Source organism: Telopea speciosissima, chromosome 4 (assembly GCF_018873765.1).
Source record: "Telopea speciosissima isolate NSW1024214 ecotype Mountain lineage chromosome 4, Tspe_v1, whole genome shotgun sequence".
NCBI lineage: Eukaryota > Viridiplantae > Streptophyta > Magnoliopsida > Proteales > Proteaceae > Telopea > Telopea speciosissima.
Window position 1 is genome coordinate 15,586,519 of NC_057919.1, and position 14,559 is coordinate 15,601,077.

At 38.5% G+C, this 14,559-nt stretch overlaps 2 protein-coding genes across 2 annotated transcripts; both read left to right on the forward strand.

Moving 5' to 3' along the window:
• The first annotated feature begins 1,104 nt into the window (after positions 1–1,104).
• Positions 1,105–6,307, forward strand: LOC122658613 (cytochrome c biogenesis protein CCS1, chloroplastic). Its single transcript, XM_043853637.1, has 8 exons — positions 1,105–1,563; positions 2,900–3,119; positions 3,210–3,321; positions 4,720–4,992; positions 5,127–5,392; positions 5,519–5,675; positions 5,938–6,021; positions 6,139–6,307. Exons 1-8 carry the CDS (start codon positions 1,143–1,145, stop codon positions 6,292–6,294), a joined length of 1,689 nt encoding a protein of 562 aa, XP_043709572.1. The 5' UTR covers positions 1,105–1,142; the 3' UTR covers positions 6,295–6,307.
• Positions 6,308–9,751: 3,444 nt separating this feature from the next.
• LOC122658614 (protein DETOXIFICATION 33-like) lies at positions 9,752–14,454 on the forward strand. Its single transcript, XM_043853638.1, has 8 exons — positions 9,752–10,048; positions 11,852–12,393; positions 12,460–12,546; positions 12,688–12,744; positions 12,869–13,107; positions 13,242–13,360; positions 13,449–13,535; positions 14,331–14,454. Exons 1-8 carry the CDS (start codon positions 9,791–9,793, stop codon positions 14,391–14,393), a joined length of 1,452 nt encoding a protein of 483 aa, XP_043709573.1. The 5' UTR covers positions 9,752–9,790; the 3' UTR covers positions 14,394–14,454.
• The last annotated feature ends 105 nt before the right edge of the window (positions 14,455–14,559 follow it).

Genomic DNA, 14,559 nt, shown 5'->3' on the forward strand with positions numbered 1-14,559 from the left:
AGCGATCTCTTACCTTTTTTATATTATTTAAGATCTCAACTCTTATTATTATTTTCTTGAGAAGGAAATTTTGAATTTCTTTGGATATTAGAATCGTTTCACTGATGGAGCTAGAGAAATGGAGGATTTCTTGTCCCTATGTAAAATAAAAAACTTCTTATGTAGTTGTAGCTCTCTTTTCTGCTTTTGCAATAAAACAAGCTACTTCAAAAAAAGAATGACTGTATGAGGTAATAGCATTTCGTGTATCCTTTTAACAACAACTATTACTAATAAAACTCAGCCTTTATCTCAACTTAATAGGGTCGGCTACATGGAGGGAGAATGTTCTCTGTGCCGCAGTGCAGGTTGCACCAGGTACATGGGTCTGCTACTCAGGGGGCAGGATGATCATTGCGCCCATCCCCATGTGCCTGGGTGCAGCCTGCACTACGGCATAGAGAACATCACCCATATTAAAAATATAGAAAAAAAGGGAAGTGACATACACCATCGACACAAACTATAGGGCATCGACCCTTATTAACTACATACTGCTTCTTAAGTGCCTAACATTTTATGCTAGGTCAAGAAAGGATTGTAATACAACAAAACCACAACATCACAACATCATAATCCAAATAAATAGGGCAATGAAATGATCACCATGCGTGGTAGCAAATCTCTTTGAGATCATAAGAGATGTCTTGGGTAAAAGACACTCCCCCACCCCCCCCAATCCCCCCTCCCACCTCCCACCTCCCACCTCCCACTTTCAAATTTAGCTAGTCTCTAGGGAGACGTGTGCCCAAGATGCCGGCAGGGGGCATCCAACAGTTGAACTGTACTGTACACATCTTGATATATGCCTAGGGATTTGTGCGGCACAACCCAACAACTGGCAGCGCCCTGGGCGTTCCCTACTCCCTGAAGACGATCCTAATCTCCCCACCGCCGCCCCCCCCACCCCCCAAAAAAAAAAATTTAAACCGAAATCGACCGGCCCTTGTTGCTAAGGTCGCTGGTCCAGCCGGTCACAGCGGGAGCTGAATGCGAGAAGCAAAATATATCTCTTGTTTTCTTATCCTTTCTCCGCCATCTTCCACTCCTCGCCATTAATATATAACTGGAGACATCCATGGGGTCTTTAGAAATGCTTAGCTATGGAGACTCTGAGTCTCAACTACACCAAAATCCCGAAACAAGTAATACCAGGGGTCCTTACCATCAACTCTCATCTTCTTCGATCGACCTTCAAATGTTGGCGCTTCTCCTTCAATACCCATCTTCACACTCCGTGCAGCAGTAGAAGAAACCTTTCCCTCAGAATCGGGTGCAAGCTTAAAATTTCGAGAGATGGCAAGAACAAACCCATCCCCAAAAAAATCATCCTCTCAGAGGGTGCACCTACTCTGTCAGAAGACGTCTCTGGAAATGGGAAAATTCCGGCAAAGTCCCGGAATTCGGGCACAATTCCAATGATGGGGTTCTTTAGAAGTGTGCCAAGAAGGTTATTAACTGTTCTCTCTAATCTGCCTTTGGCAATTGGAGAAATGTTCATAATTGCGGCTCTTATGGCTCTTGGTATTCTCCTTTCCTTAGTGGTATCTGTTCATTGTTGTTCTTCTTTTGTTTTGCTTCTCATTCCAGCTTTCTGTTTATGTCTTTCTGAGAGAAGAAGAAATTTATTTTGATGAGTTCGGAAGAAGAATTTAGATTTTCCAGTCTTCCTAAAAATATTTATACTTCAAGAGATGAAAAGAGTATGATGGTTGCACTGGATTGGGTTTTATGCATGACTTAGAAGCACAAATTCACATCAGAATATGGGCAATGTTAGATTATTAAGCTATGACCCTATCAGCGTTGGTTTTCAGATTTCTTCATTTGGGTTTAATAGATGTTAGCATAATAACTATTTGTGAAGTCGAGCAGAACAGCAAAGCTGTTTTCCGTTGGTACTGTGCTTAAATCAGTCCCTTCTAGTTGTAAAAGACCAACAAAATGAATAGTGGAGAATGGAAAATTGAATAAAAAGGAAACAAGTGGATTTGTTCGCCTCTCTTTTTCTTTCTATTCTGTAGTTAAGAACCCCAACCTGCTTGAAAATGGATGTCTTATTCCGAGAATTATGGTTTGAATATTTTATCATCCATAGAGCTTTCATTTCTTGTGTTGAAGGGGTTCAGGTGCAATCTGGTGATGAATTGTGGTACTTGTTCAAGTTTTGAAGAAAACCTTGCCTTATCCCATATTGCATCATACCTTGAAGTTTCTCTGAGTGTTCATTAGTGTATCAAAGAAAACATATGGGGAATTTGGAAACCAATGGAAATGGATACCTTTTTGTGTAATTTTAAAGGAGAAGTTCATTACTTCAAGGTTCATCATTTCTTGAATCCCAAAGTCCTTTATTGGAAATAAGTTTAACTCTACAATGTTATCTCTGTTAGTACCTGTGCCCACACTTTTAACATTCTGTCATAGGCTCATTTTTAAAAGCTCTAAAGAACAAAATGAGTCCATTAGAATTTCTCTTTTATTTCTTGATGTGAAAATATTCCCAACACTTGTAGGCTCCCTTCTTGTTGTAAATGCACTCAAGTCATTAGGAAATGGAAAAAACTTGGACCTTGGTTTGCTTAAAGATATGTGTAGTGTGTTTAAACTTTGAAGATGAAAATGTAATCCTTCCCTGGGGTGACTACATCTTGTCGCTTCTTCAATAGTTTGAAAATCTTATTTCCAGATTTGAGTCTATCGACACTATCTTTATGACAACATTTTCAGTCTGTATAAGTCAAGGCTCTTATCTTGTGTTAACCATTCCTTTTCCTGTTCGTAGAGTGAGCCTCTGATGCATTTGGCCTGGGTTTTACTGCCTTAAGTGACTGGACTTATCTCTGTTTTTGTTCTGCAGGAACTGTCATTGATCAAGGTGAGGCCCCAGATTATTACGTCCAGAAGTACCCCGAAGAAAATCCTGTCTTCGGAATTTTCACTTGGAGATGGGTTCTCAGCCTTGGGTTCGACCACATGTTCTCATCTCCTGTTTTCCTCGGAATGCTTATTTTGCTTGCTGCATCGCTTATGGCCTGCACTTACACAACTCAGATCCCCTTGGTTAAGGTTGCACGAAGGTTCGGTTCCCTCTGCATATCTCATCATGTCTTCAGCTGGGATTGACTTGGAGAAGCTTTTAGTTAACAAGAATAAATCGGTATCTGCAGATGGTCTTTCATGCATTCCGCTGAGGCTATCCTCAAACAGGAATTTGCAGATACTCTGCCCCGAGCATCTGTGCACGATTTGGGAGTAATTTTAATGGGTGCTGGATATGAGGTATGTTTGTGCGTGTGTGTTTTTGTTGGGGGGGGGGGGGTTTGGGTAGTCCTGAGAGTTGTATTTGTGTTACTGGATACATTTGCGAATTTTCTTGTCTCAACTCAACTCAGCCTTATCCCCTACTAAATGGGGGTAGGCTGCATGGATCCTTTTTCTCCAATCAGCTCTATTCAAAGTCATTCTTGTCATTAGGCCTAAGCTATGCATGATTGCATGTCTTTCCTCACCACTTCTCCTAGAGTCGTATTTGGCCTACCCCTGACTCTTATAACTCCAATTTGAATCAAATCACCCCTCTGTATTGGAGCATTCAAAGGCCTCTGTTGCAAATTTCCATGCCAACTTAAGTGACTTTCTCGCAACTTAATATATATCGGAGCTACTCCTAAATTAGTATTCAAATGCATATGCATGTCTAACTAGCACATTTGGGTAATAGGGAAACCTTTCTAATTCGCATTTGTGGCACACTACAGTGACAAAGATACGTTGATCCATTTATATGTAGATCATTATTTGACATATAATATGGAATTATGGTTAGAGATCAAGCTTCTCTAATGTATATAGAAACTGACCAGTTAAAAGAACAAGAGAGTATTAATATGTATTATGCGATTTTGGGTGATGAAATGTTGATTGAAGTTTATAAAATGACTAAAATGGGAAAAAATAATGCAAATTCAAGTATAGTGAAAATTAAGTAAACAAATTTTAGTAAATTGACGGAATGGTGCACTTAGCTGTTTTCTCCTTTGGAAATGTTTGGGTTAACTGTTTGTAAAATCTGTTTGGCCTTAATTCTGTATAAAAATATTCCAATAATTGGGACATACTTAATGTATCTGATTACTCTGATGCAACTGCATGATCAAATGGGTGGGGTCAAATTTTTACAGCTGGACCAGGTATCAAACTGAAAAGGGTACGATTAGGCAGTTTTGACTGGTCAAACCGGGGTTTGACAAAAAAAATTAGAACTTTGGAAATAGTAAAAAATTGTAAGCAATAAATTGAAAAAATCGATTTACTTAATGCTTGGTGTTTCACAGCATAAAAGTGAAGTCTTGGGTTCAATTCCTCATGGGTGCAACTATGTATAACATTTTTTAAGCTAGAAACCAATGGACGGTTTCCAGTAAACCGCCTGGTTTGATTTTGGTTTCTTACCAATGTGGTCCTATGCCTGGACCAGACAAATAATAAGCCGGTTATGGTTCTGTCTGGGCTGACACAGCGAGCCAGTCCAGTTTAAAACTTACCAGTATCGGGCATCTCTGTATTCATGATCCAAATTAGCCTGGGATAAGTTTACAGTGTGGAGTTTGGTCTAATCAATTTATTTAGTCATGTAAATGTCTCTGGCTAATTTATCTTCTAGTTTGATTGCTGTAGGTATTCTTGAAAGGACCATCTTTATATGCCTTCAAGGGATTGGCAGGTCGTTTTGCCCCAATTGGAGTACATTTAGCCATGCTACTAATAATGTCTGGAGGGACACTCAGTGCTGCAGGAAGCTTCCGAGGCTCAGTCACTGTTCCACAGGGACTTAACTTCATTCTGGGAGATGTAATGAACCCAACAGGGTTCCTCTCTACTCCTGCACAAACTTTCAATACTGAGGTCCATGTCAACAGATTTTACATGGACTATTATGAAAGCGGGGAGGTCAGTGATATCTCTTAGTTTCCTGTAGAACTTCATCCTTGAGCTTTGAAGTCCTTCTTATTGCAATGATGGCATCTCTTGTATTAGTTTTTTCCTATCATCTGCTAAAGACATGGCATCTTGTTTATGTTCAGGTGTCACAGTTTTATACTGATCTTTCACTATTTGACCTTGATGGGAAGGAGGTGTTGAGGAAAACAATTAGTGTGAATGACCCATTAAGGTATGGAGGGATCACTATGTACCAGACTGATTGGGGGTTTTCAGCACTCCAAGTACTTAAGGATGGTGAAGGACCTTTCAATTTGGCTGTGGCACCTCTGAAACTGAATGGGGACAAGAAGCTTTTTGGGACCTTCCTACCAGTTGGTGGTGCAGATTCTCCTAATGTGCAGGGAATGTACGCTCCATTATTCTGATATCTTTGTTACTTTTGCCAAGTTGTAATAGGAAAGCATAACCTTGTATTTTCACTTTTTTGTTTTGTGTCTCCCTCCATAATCCCCCTGCCCCAAAAAAATTCCAGATCAATGATAGCTCGGGATCTTCAGTCAATATTTCTATATGATCAAGAGGGGAAATTTGTTGGAGTAAGGCGCCCTGGCTCAAAGCTACCAATTGATATAAATGGTATAAAAATTGAAATTGTAGATGCCATTGGGAGTAGTGGCCTGAATTTGAAGGTGATGTCTTTATTTATTATTTTAGTTCTTTCTTTCAGATTCATGGTTTAAAAGATTGGTATGGATAATTCATATTACCCAATCTGTATCATTATTGGACTGGAATGATCCAGGACAATCTGGATTGATTACAAACATACAGTTTTGTGCTATTTGTCCTGCAATACTCATCTTTAAACCCTTGCTCAGATTTACTATTGTTTTAGTTGTGTAAACTATTTGAAGTTTAACGTCTAGTCAGTTATGCCCATCCTCTTGTCAGACTGACCCAGGAGTGCCGATTGTTTATGCTGGGTTTGGCGCTTTGATGCTTACGACTTGCATCAGTTTCTTGTCTCATTCACAGGTGAAATACTTGTGTTCGGATAATGGGTTCTTGTTGTAGATATTAACTTAGATGATCTATCAAGCTTCTGACCATATTTTTATGTCACATTCCCCCACCCCCTTTTTTCCCCTTAAGATTTGGGCCTTGCAAGATGGAACAATGGTGGTTATTGGAGGAAAGACAAATAGAGCAAAGGTTGAATTTCCAGAAGAGATGAATCGCTTGCTTGATATGGTTCCAGAAATTGTAGAATCGTCTCTTCCTAAACAATCTGAAAGCATTACTCCCTAGTTTTCTGGGCAGAGAATAGAAGGGCATAACAAGTGGACACTTTTTGAACATGGGAGCTGACCACCCCGCATCACTTCAAATCAATGTACAATTCCAGCCCATGAATGAGTGCCAATTCATCTTCTCAGTTACTCTATATTGTAGAATCCTTCATCCACAAAACAAAATCATAGCTGTATGCACATCATTATGTTCTGTATGTCTCTTTGGCCTTCTCATCATATGTGTAACATGCTACTACCAAGAATTGATATTTGGAGCTTGCATGAAGAACTTTCAATTTTTTTTGGTCTACACTGATATGTTAATTCTCCCCTATTGTATCATGGCATGTCTGACGGAAGATTGAATCTTCAGATTTCATGACGAATGTTTCGATTAGTTGAATAAGATATCCTTCACTTGATTGGATTTTGCCAGGATTTTCAGTCTTATTGCTCATATTTGATAGATTTGATTGAATTCAGTAATTAGGAAACACTATGTGACTAAGTTGGGCTAATTTATATGACATTTGATAAGCTACATGCATTTTTTTGAACAATTATCCTTCTGAGAAAAACTTTAACTTGATGACTTGAATTTAGTCTAACTTATATATAGGAGTGAGTACCTGTATACCAACTAACAAGGCAATTACAATTTAAATGTCTCTCGAGTCCAGGCCTCGAGTGCTTGCTTGTATAGTTATTTTTTTCCTATTCTTTTCTTCTCTTCCTCCTCTCTCTCTCTCTCTCTCTCAGGCAAAATTGTCAGCATACTTTTAGTGTCCAGCTTCAGATTGTGAACGGCTGAATAGTTACAGAATGTTCCAGTTGTGCAGGTCACAGGTGATCTGAACTCTCATGACTGTTTATTTTGACATAAATATTGGGAGAAAGAATGCTACCTGGTCGTGTGCAGCAGCCACTGCACCCAGACACAGGGTTGTGTGAAATGACTAATGTGCCCCCCATGGAAAGGCAGAATCTCTAGTAGCACAGTGGTCATTTCAAGTGGCCCTATGTCCAGGCGTAGCGGTCACGCACCACATGCGACCAGGTAGTGTTCTTTACCTAAAATGTTTTATGAAATTTATTAAAAACAATACAGATTTGTATGAGGATTTGAAAAAATATTATTTTATTCATATGAAATAGAAGAAAAAAAAAATGAAAAACTAGATCCATTTTAAAATTCAGGATGTTATTTAACCAAAATAGTGATGGTATCATGATCAATGAGACTCTTGGTACCTACGGAGGATTCCACCCCTATTATATTGATTGGATTTTCCCCCTCAATCAATTATTTCAAAAGTGTATTTCAGTCATGTCCAACAAAAGAAACATGTCAAATGATGAGAAAATACAAGATGAGATGTTTAAATTTACTTTTGGGAAAAAGGTAGGCATGCAATGGGTGTACACACGTACTCACAGACTTTTTCTCTTCTCTTATTTAATGAACATAGCTACTTTTAAATTCTTTATTCTTTCTCATTTAATGACGTTGATCCCTTGTATACGAATTGATACCCACAGAAACACCTCTCCCCTCTTAACGTCTATGATATCAATATAAGAAGGCCGCATGTGGATCCCTCTCCTTCTACTTTTTAATAGTATCGATTGGGTTGAAGAAACTAATGCTTTCCAATTTTTATCAAGATAATATGACAAAAAGAAGGCAAGGAGTTCCATCCTCCACTACAAGTTTTATGGATGGCTTATCTATAAGGTATCCATGCCTATTTATACCACATGGTAGATTTGATGAGGGATGAAATTTTGTACAGGTAGACACAAAGGTCTCTTGCTCTCACATGAGTTTCACCTTGATAAGCTTTCAAAAATCCAAGATTAGAGGGTATGTGATAATGTTAGAGTAAAACAACAACCAAAACATGAAAAGATGACAAAGATTTAAGGTGGTTCACACGCCAGTATGGTGTATTACATCTACGGGTGAAGGTGAAGCTGATTCACTATGTAAATCAGAGAAAGTTACAATGAAGATCCCTCAAGAACACCCAAAACGGCGTTGCTACTCTCTCCCTGAAACCCGAAAACGAAAAAACCCCAAATCTCACTATCTTTATAATAAAGCGGGTAAAGAACATAAAAACTCCTCCATCGGATCCGGGTCGATCCATCGGGTCGGGTCGAACAATACTGCGGGACCTTCGCCCCCACACCCCAACGAGATCTGTGATGGTAGCGGAGGGCTTCACAGATCTCAGAAAAAGTTTCATTCGGGTCGCCACCAAAAATGTCGGAGCGGGTCATTCTTCGAAACGGGTCCACGAATTCGAGACAAACATAACAGATAATGCTTAAACTACCTAGAAGATGCATGCCAATAAGTTGGAGGATATATGATTAAATTTTAGTATGAAAATTTGGGGAGTGGCCAATCTAGACCTTTCTTTAGATATCTAATCGTTAGAAATGCCACATTACCCATCCACATGGCACAACTAGGTGGGTCATCCATAGATATTATCATGACAGGACCGTATTTGGCTCTCCTCCAACCATGGCGGGAGCTGGAGGATCCAGCCTAGCAAAAACAGGGGTGTTTGGGCCACGTATGATATGACCCAAACACCCCTGTTTTTTCTGGGCTGAATCCTTCGGCTCCCGTCACAGCTGGAGGAGAGTCAGATCCTCCAGCCAGAAAATCTTTAGGCATTAATAGAACTACCTGAAATAAGCAATTGAGTCAAAATAGGCAGTCACCAAACATCAATCTACTAACACTTTTTCTACTTTCCCTTCTATATATGTTGGTTGATAGGTGCTTGGTTATTTTTTGTTCATCTTCTCAGGTAATGGCCAGTGCGCATATATCCCTTATCACCAATTATCAAGTGGTGGGAGAAAACATCTAAACATCCTTTGGATATAAGTGAAACTATAAAACAAGCTTTTGGTCATATTGAAAGTTGGAGAAAGACTCTCTTCACTGATGGTTTCCTTGGTGTAGGAGAAGAATTTAATTAGGGAAAGAGAGAAACATGGGAGAGGAAGAAATGAAGAATTGAGTTTCCTGATGAGTGGCAAAGAGATAGCTTTGAGGGAAGAGATATGAGATGACAGAGATTAATGTTTCCAGAAGAAAAAAAAAAATCCAAGAGATACATACCTATCAGGGTTGCTAGGCCTGCGGTTTATTTGCTTAATAAAGGTTTACTTCTAATTGTTAAAGAGATACCCATTTAGATCTATTAAAGAAAAAACTTCGAGTTTTAAGTAATCAATGAAATGCAAGCATTTGAATTCCAGTCTTTGTTAGAAAAAAAAAAAAAAAAACCGTGGTGGCAGCAGCACACCTGTTCTATCTAATATATAGAAAGATAGAGATAGAAGTAGATAACCCAGATTATCAAATCAATCCTAGTGGCAAGAATCCAATGTCATGTAAAGTTGTTGAGAGTTCAGTATATAAACCAAAGAAAAGTAGAGATAGAACTGATTTTGATTCTTCTCTGTTATTCGATTTAAGACTTTCTCCAATGGAGACTGAAGGGATTGGGTTTGAGAAAAAGGTTTTAGAGATTATGAGGATCAGAAAGAGATCAAAGGTGGCAGAGAAAAGCTGGGATGAGTCAAAGAAGATGTGGCACATAGCAGGGCCTGCAATTCTTACTGCAGTTACTCAATTCTCTATTGGATTTGTTACGGTTGCGTTCGTCGGCCATCTCGGGCAAGTCGAGCTTGCTGCTGTCTCTGTTGTTCAGAATGTCATTGAAGGCTTTGTATATGGGGTCATGGTAAGTGGCCAATAATTATTTCAGTAATCCTCTCTGCACAATTTTAATATGCTTTTCTTTTCTTGTGCTTACTGTAATGGCCATCCACATCTTGTCTCACTTACCAACATTAGTTTCTTTCTGAATTCCTAAGTCATTTGGGTTTTATATATACAGTACACTAGTTCCATATCTCCCTCCCTCTATTTCTTTCTTGACTAGTTAATGGATCAGTTAATACCAAGTTATTAGTGATCAGAGAACTGCATTCTTACCCAAAAAAAAAAAAAAAAAACAAAAAGTTCAGAGAACTGCATCTAATAATCCAAGTATATTGTTCCTTCTCCTAGTCTTTTGGTATGTTAACTACTCCAAGTGGAAACAGGGATCAAATAAAGTTGTGGGGTGGTTGGGACTTGGGACCCATGGAGTTGAATGGTTGGTTGATCAAGAATTCATGATCTTTGTTCACCTTTCATGTCTAATGTCATTGTGTGGGATTAGGGTTGTGGAAAAAATCAAACCAACAAAAACCTAAGCACCTAATAAAATCTACCCCCCAAAAAAGCAAGAGATCAAATGGTTAAAAAACATATAATGCTGATTTTCTGTATGTATGATATTCCTGATAAGAAACAAACCGAGACTTTTCTTACCAAACATAGTGGTAGACTACTCTTAACATTCTTAATTTCATCCCCCCTCCCAAGAAAAATCAGGCGTACTCAGTGCACGAGGCTCCTGCCATTGCGGGGTTTTGATGGTGGGGAGGGGTCATAATGTACACAACCTTACCTTACTTTGTAGAGAGGCCACTAGGTCGCAATTGAACAACCTTACCCTTGCGTCAACCTCCAAAACAAAATTGTATTTTCTATATATGTTTTTGTTTTTGAAAAAAAGAACTTTATTAAGAAAAACGTGAAAGCTCATGACTAAAGATTACAAAGATCAACAAGCTTCGGATCGAAAATAGGCCACACCATATTTTCTATATTAAATAATTGAATGACAGTATTTATAAACCGTGGGAGAATTTTAGTGTCAGTAAATTAACCCCTGCTAAAACCTAATACTTTTTAAATTAATTATTTGTAACGGAATTATTAAACTATCAATAAATTTTTTCAAATTATTAGTATAGTAAAAAATTATCACCGCTAAAATTCACTATATATAAACGGTTTTTGTTGAAACCCCACAGAATATGTAAACAAACAAAAGGGACATTTTATGGTGGTTAAAAAAAATGCCACCATTTAGAAGCGGATCTAATATACCACTGTTGAATTGGAACTGTTGATTTTTAGCGGCGGTAAAATTTTATCGTTGCTAAGACCTAACATTTAATGGTGATGGAAAATTATCGGTCTAAAAGTGTCATTAAAGTGCAGGTCTTACCCATTTTTCATGAACATACTGTTCATTAACATAGTGGACCTAATAGCTCTATATCATATATATCAAAGTATCATAGGCAGACAAGATATGAACTTATCCAAGATCCATAATTAGTTGATGTGAAACTATTCCCAAAACTTCTTACCAGAAAAAAAAAAGAAACTATTCCCAAAACTTACTTCAAAAAATCAAAATTGGAATAAAAAGGAGCTCATAAATTTGTTGCATCCAATGAACTTTGGTCCTAAATACTGCTACATGGCAAACATTATTGGTTTGGATACTATCAGTTACCAGGACTATGATCCATCTATTCCTAATTGTCAATTGATGCCCTTCATTCCCCCCCCCCCCCCGCCCCCCACCACACACACACATTTCTATGGCATTCAATAACATCAATGTAATGATCTGTTGCAATAGCTAGGAATGGGAAGTGCTCTAGAGACACTTTGCGGTCAAGCTGTTGGTGCCGGACAAATTAACATGCTTGGCGTTTATCTTCAAAGATCATGGATCATAACTGGAGTCTCAGCATTAGTTCTGACCCCTCTTTATGTTTATGCATCACCCATATTAAAGCTACTTCATCAGAGTAACAACATATCAGAGCTTGCAGGCAAATACTCGATATGGGTGATCCCTCAATTATTCGCTCTTGCCTTCAACTTCCCTATACAGAAGTTCTTCCAATCTCAGGGTCGAGTGTGGGCCATGACCATTATTTCCATGGTTGCTTTGGCAGTTCATGTCTTACTGAACTGGGTTCTCGTGACAAAACTTGGCCGTGGAATGGCAGGGGCTGCCATAGCTGGAAACATTTCATGGTGGTTGATTGTTTTGGCTCAGATAGTATATGTGGTTTCTGGGTACTTTCCAGATGCATGGACTGGCTTTTCCTTCTCTGCATTCCAACGCTTGGCTTCCTTTGTGAAACTGTCGCTAGCTTCAGCTATAATGCTATGGTTAGTACTAATTAAGATTCCACCATATTGAATTTTGCTGTTGCTCATAGAATGCTTTAATGGCAGCTTGGAGCTCTGGTATTACACAGCAATTATCCTTCTGGTTGGCAGCTTAAAAAATCCAGAAATTGCAGTAGATGCTGTTTCTATCTGGTTTGTTTGTTATCCTTCATTTTCAATAAAATGATTTCCTTTACATTGTATTCTTAAACCCAGTTCCAATTAAGTTGCTTCTTAGTAAGGTTTTACATTCTGTGTCATATTTATGATTCCTTTATTTGGTACATCTGGCAGCATGAACTTGCAACAATGGACATTGATGATTGCTCTGGGATTCAATGCTGCTGTCAGGTTAGTATGTTTTCCTTTCTGATAGCTGAAAGTGAGACAGAACTCACTCAAAGTAATCATTGGTGGCTCTTGTTCATTGATTTGTGTGTTATTCTGGTTTCATTATTTGCATCCTGAATCACAGTGTGCGAATCTCCAACGAACTTGGAGCACAACACCCAAGAGCTGCAAAATTCTCAGTAGTTGTAGCTGTAACAACATCAGCATCATTTGGAATTCTTTTTACAGCTACCATTCTGGCCACCAGGAGAAACTTCCCCCAATTGTTCACAGAAAACCCTGAGGTCATAAGGGAGACCTCCATGCTTGCATACCCTCTAGCAGCAACCATTCTCCTTAACAGTATCCAACCTGTTCTCCATGGTAAATCTTTTAAACCACAGAACTAAACTTATTATCAAAGACTCAAAAGTTAATGCTTTAGAGATTTTCTTTTCCTTTTCTTAGTGTTTCCATCAGTTGAATGGTCTCAGCAGAGGAATTCTTTGAATTTGCAGGGGTTGCAGTAGGTGCAGGTTGGCAGTCATTAATGGCCTTCATAAACATTGGGTGCTACTACATTTTTGGGCTTCCTGTTGGTGCTTTACTGGGTTACAAGTTCAATTTGGGGGTTCAGGTGACAACAATTCAGTGATAATCATAACTAAAATCATCAAAGAAATGCGACAATGACAGCAACTCATTTGTGTCTGAATTTTATACAGGGCATATGGTTAGGGATGTTAGCGGGCTGTCTTCTTCAAACAGTTATTTTGTTGTTCATCATGTTTCGAACCAACTGGGATAAAGAGGCAAGTGCATCTTAGCTCATTGGCAATGTTGACTAGGAATGGTGTTAGTGACATGCTAAGATATATAAAAACTGATTACTACTCACACACATGATCTGTCATATATCTGAACCAAATGGCCTGAAGAGGCAATTAACTACATTTTGCTCATTTGTAATTGAGCAGTTGATAGGCTTTTCTGAAGATTTTTAGGGCACAAAAAAAAGAAGGAAAACAACTGTTACTTCTGTCCCTTACAGCTGGAGTATCCAAAGTTTTCTTGTTAGAGTTCCATAATTCCATATTTCTTTGTGTGTAAATATGGAACTGAACCTCAATTATTTCCACATTTCTGTTCTTTGTTTATCAAAAGGCTGGAGAAGGTGTTAGGCAACCCACTGAAGGATGGTTTCTCCAATGATACAGCTAATTAAAGCTATCTGCTTAACCAGTCCAGCTTAAACTAGATTCACGTTAAAACTCTAACGAGAAAAGATCAAATCAAAGGAAAATGATTGGTATATAAGGGTACGAACTAACACCATGCTCACCTCATCCCAGTTTTGAGAAGTGACTTGAAGAAAATTTACAAATATCCAAACTTAAGTAAGGTAAAATCAAGTTTTTAAAATAGGATAAACAGTTGTAATGTGACTTCTAATTATTTATAATCTCAACTACCATGTATTAAAGCTTGATTCATTAATCCTTTTTGAATGAACATGTGTGAATCAACCCAAAAAAAAAAAAAAAAGGATTAGTTGGTTAACATATCCATGTATGGAGATATAAGAATAATGGATTTTCCTAATGCAGGCTTTGCAAGTTAAGGAGCATGTCCGAGCATGGGGTGGCCCATCAGAACCTCGAGAAAGCTGATAAGAGTCATCAAGGGAGGATAAAATCCCAGAAAGTTGACAGGAATGCATGGAGAACTAGTACAGAAGAAGAATGCCAAAGGTGGAAAAAGTAATGTTACATGAGAACATATGCAGGTGTTAGAAACCAAGCAGACAAGTTGAACATGTTGGACTTGGCAAACCCT

Bases quoted from the DNA above. Each gene is read 5' to 3' on its own strand.
- LOC122658614 (XM_043853638.1), top strand. From the start codon at position 9,791: ATGGAGACTGAAGGGATTGGGTTTGAGAAAAAGGTTTTAGAGATTATG. The intron at 10,049-11,851 runs GTAAGTGGCCAA...CTGTTGCAATAG, and splicing joins GCTTTGTATATGGGGTCATG to CTAGGAATGGGAAGTGCTCT. The intron at 13,536-14,330 runs GCAAGTGCATCT...TTCCTAATGCAG, and splicing joins GAACCAACTGGGATAAAGAG to GCTTTGCAAGTTAAGGAGCA.
- LOC122658613 (XM_043853637.1), top strand. From the start codon at position 1,143: ATGGAGACTCTGAGTCTCAACTACACCAAAATCCCGAAACAAGTAATA. The intron at 4,993-5,126 runs GTCAGTGATATC...GTTTATGTTCAG, and splicing joins ACTATTATGAAAGCGGGGAG to GTGTCACAGTTTTATACTGA. The intron at 6,022-6,138 runs GTGAAATACTTG...TTTCCCCTTAAG, and splicing joins GTTTCTTGTCTCATTCACAG to ATTTGGGCCTTGCAAGATGG.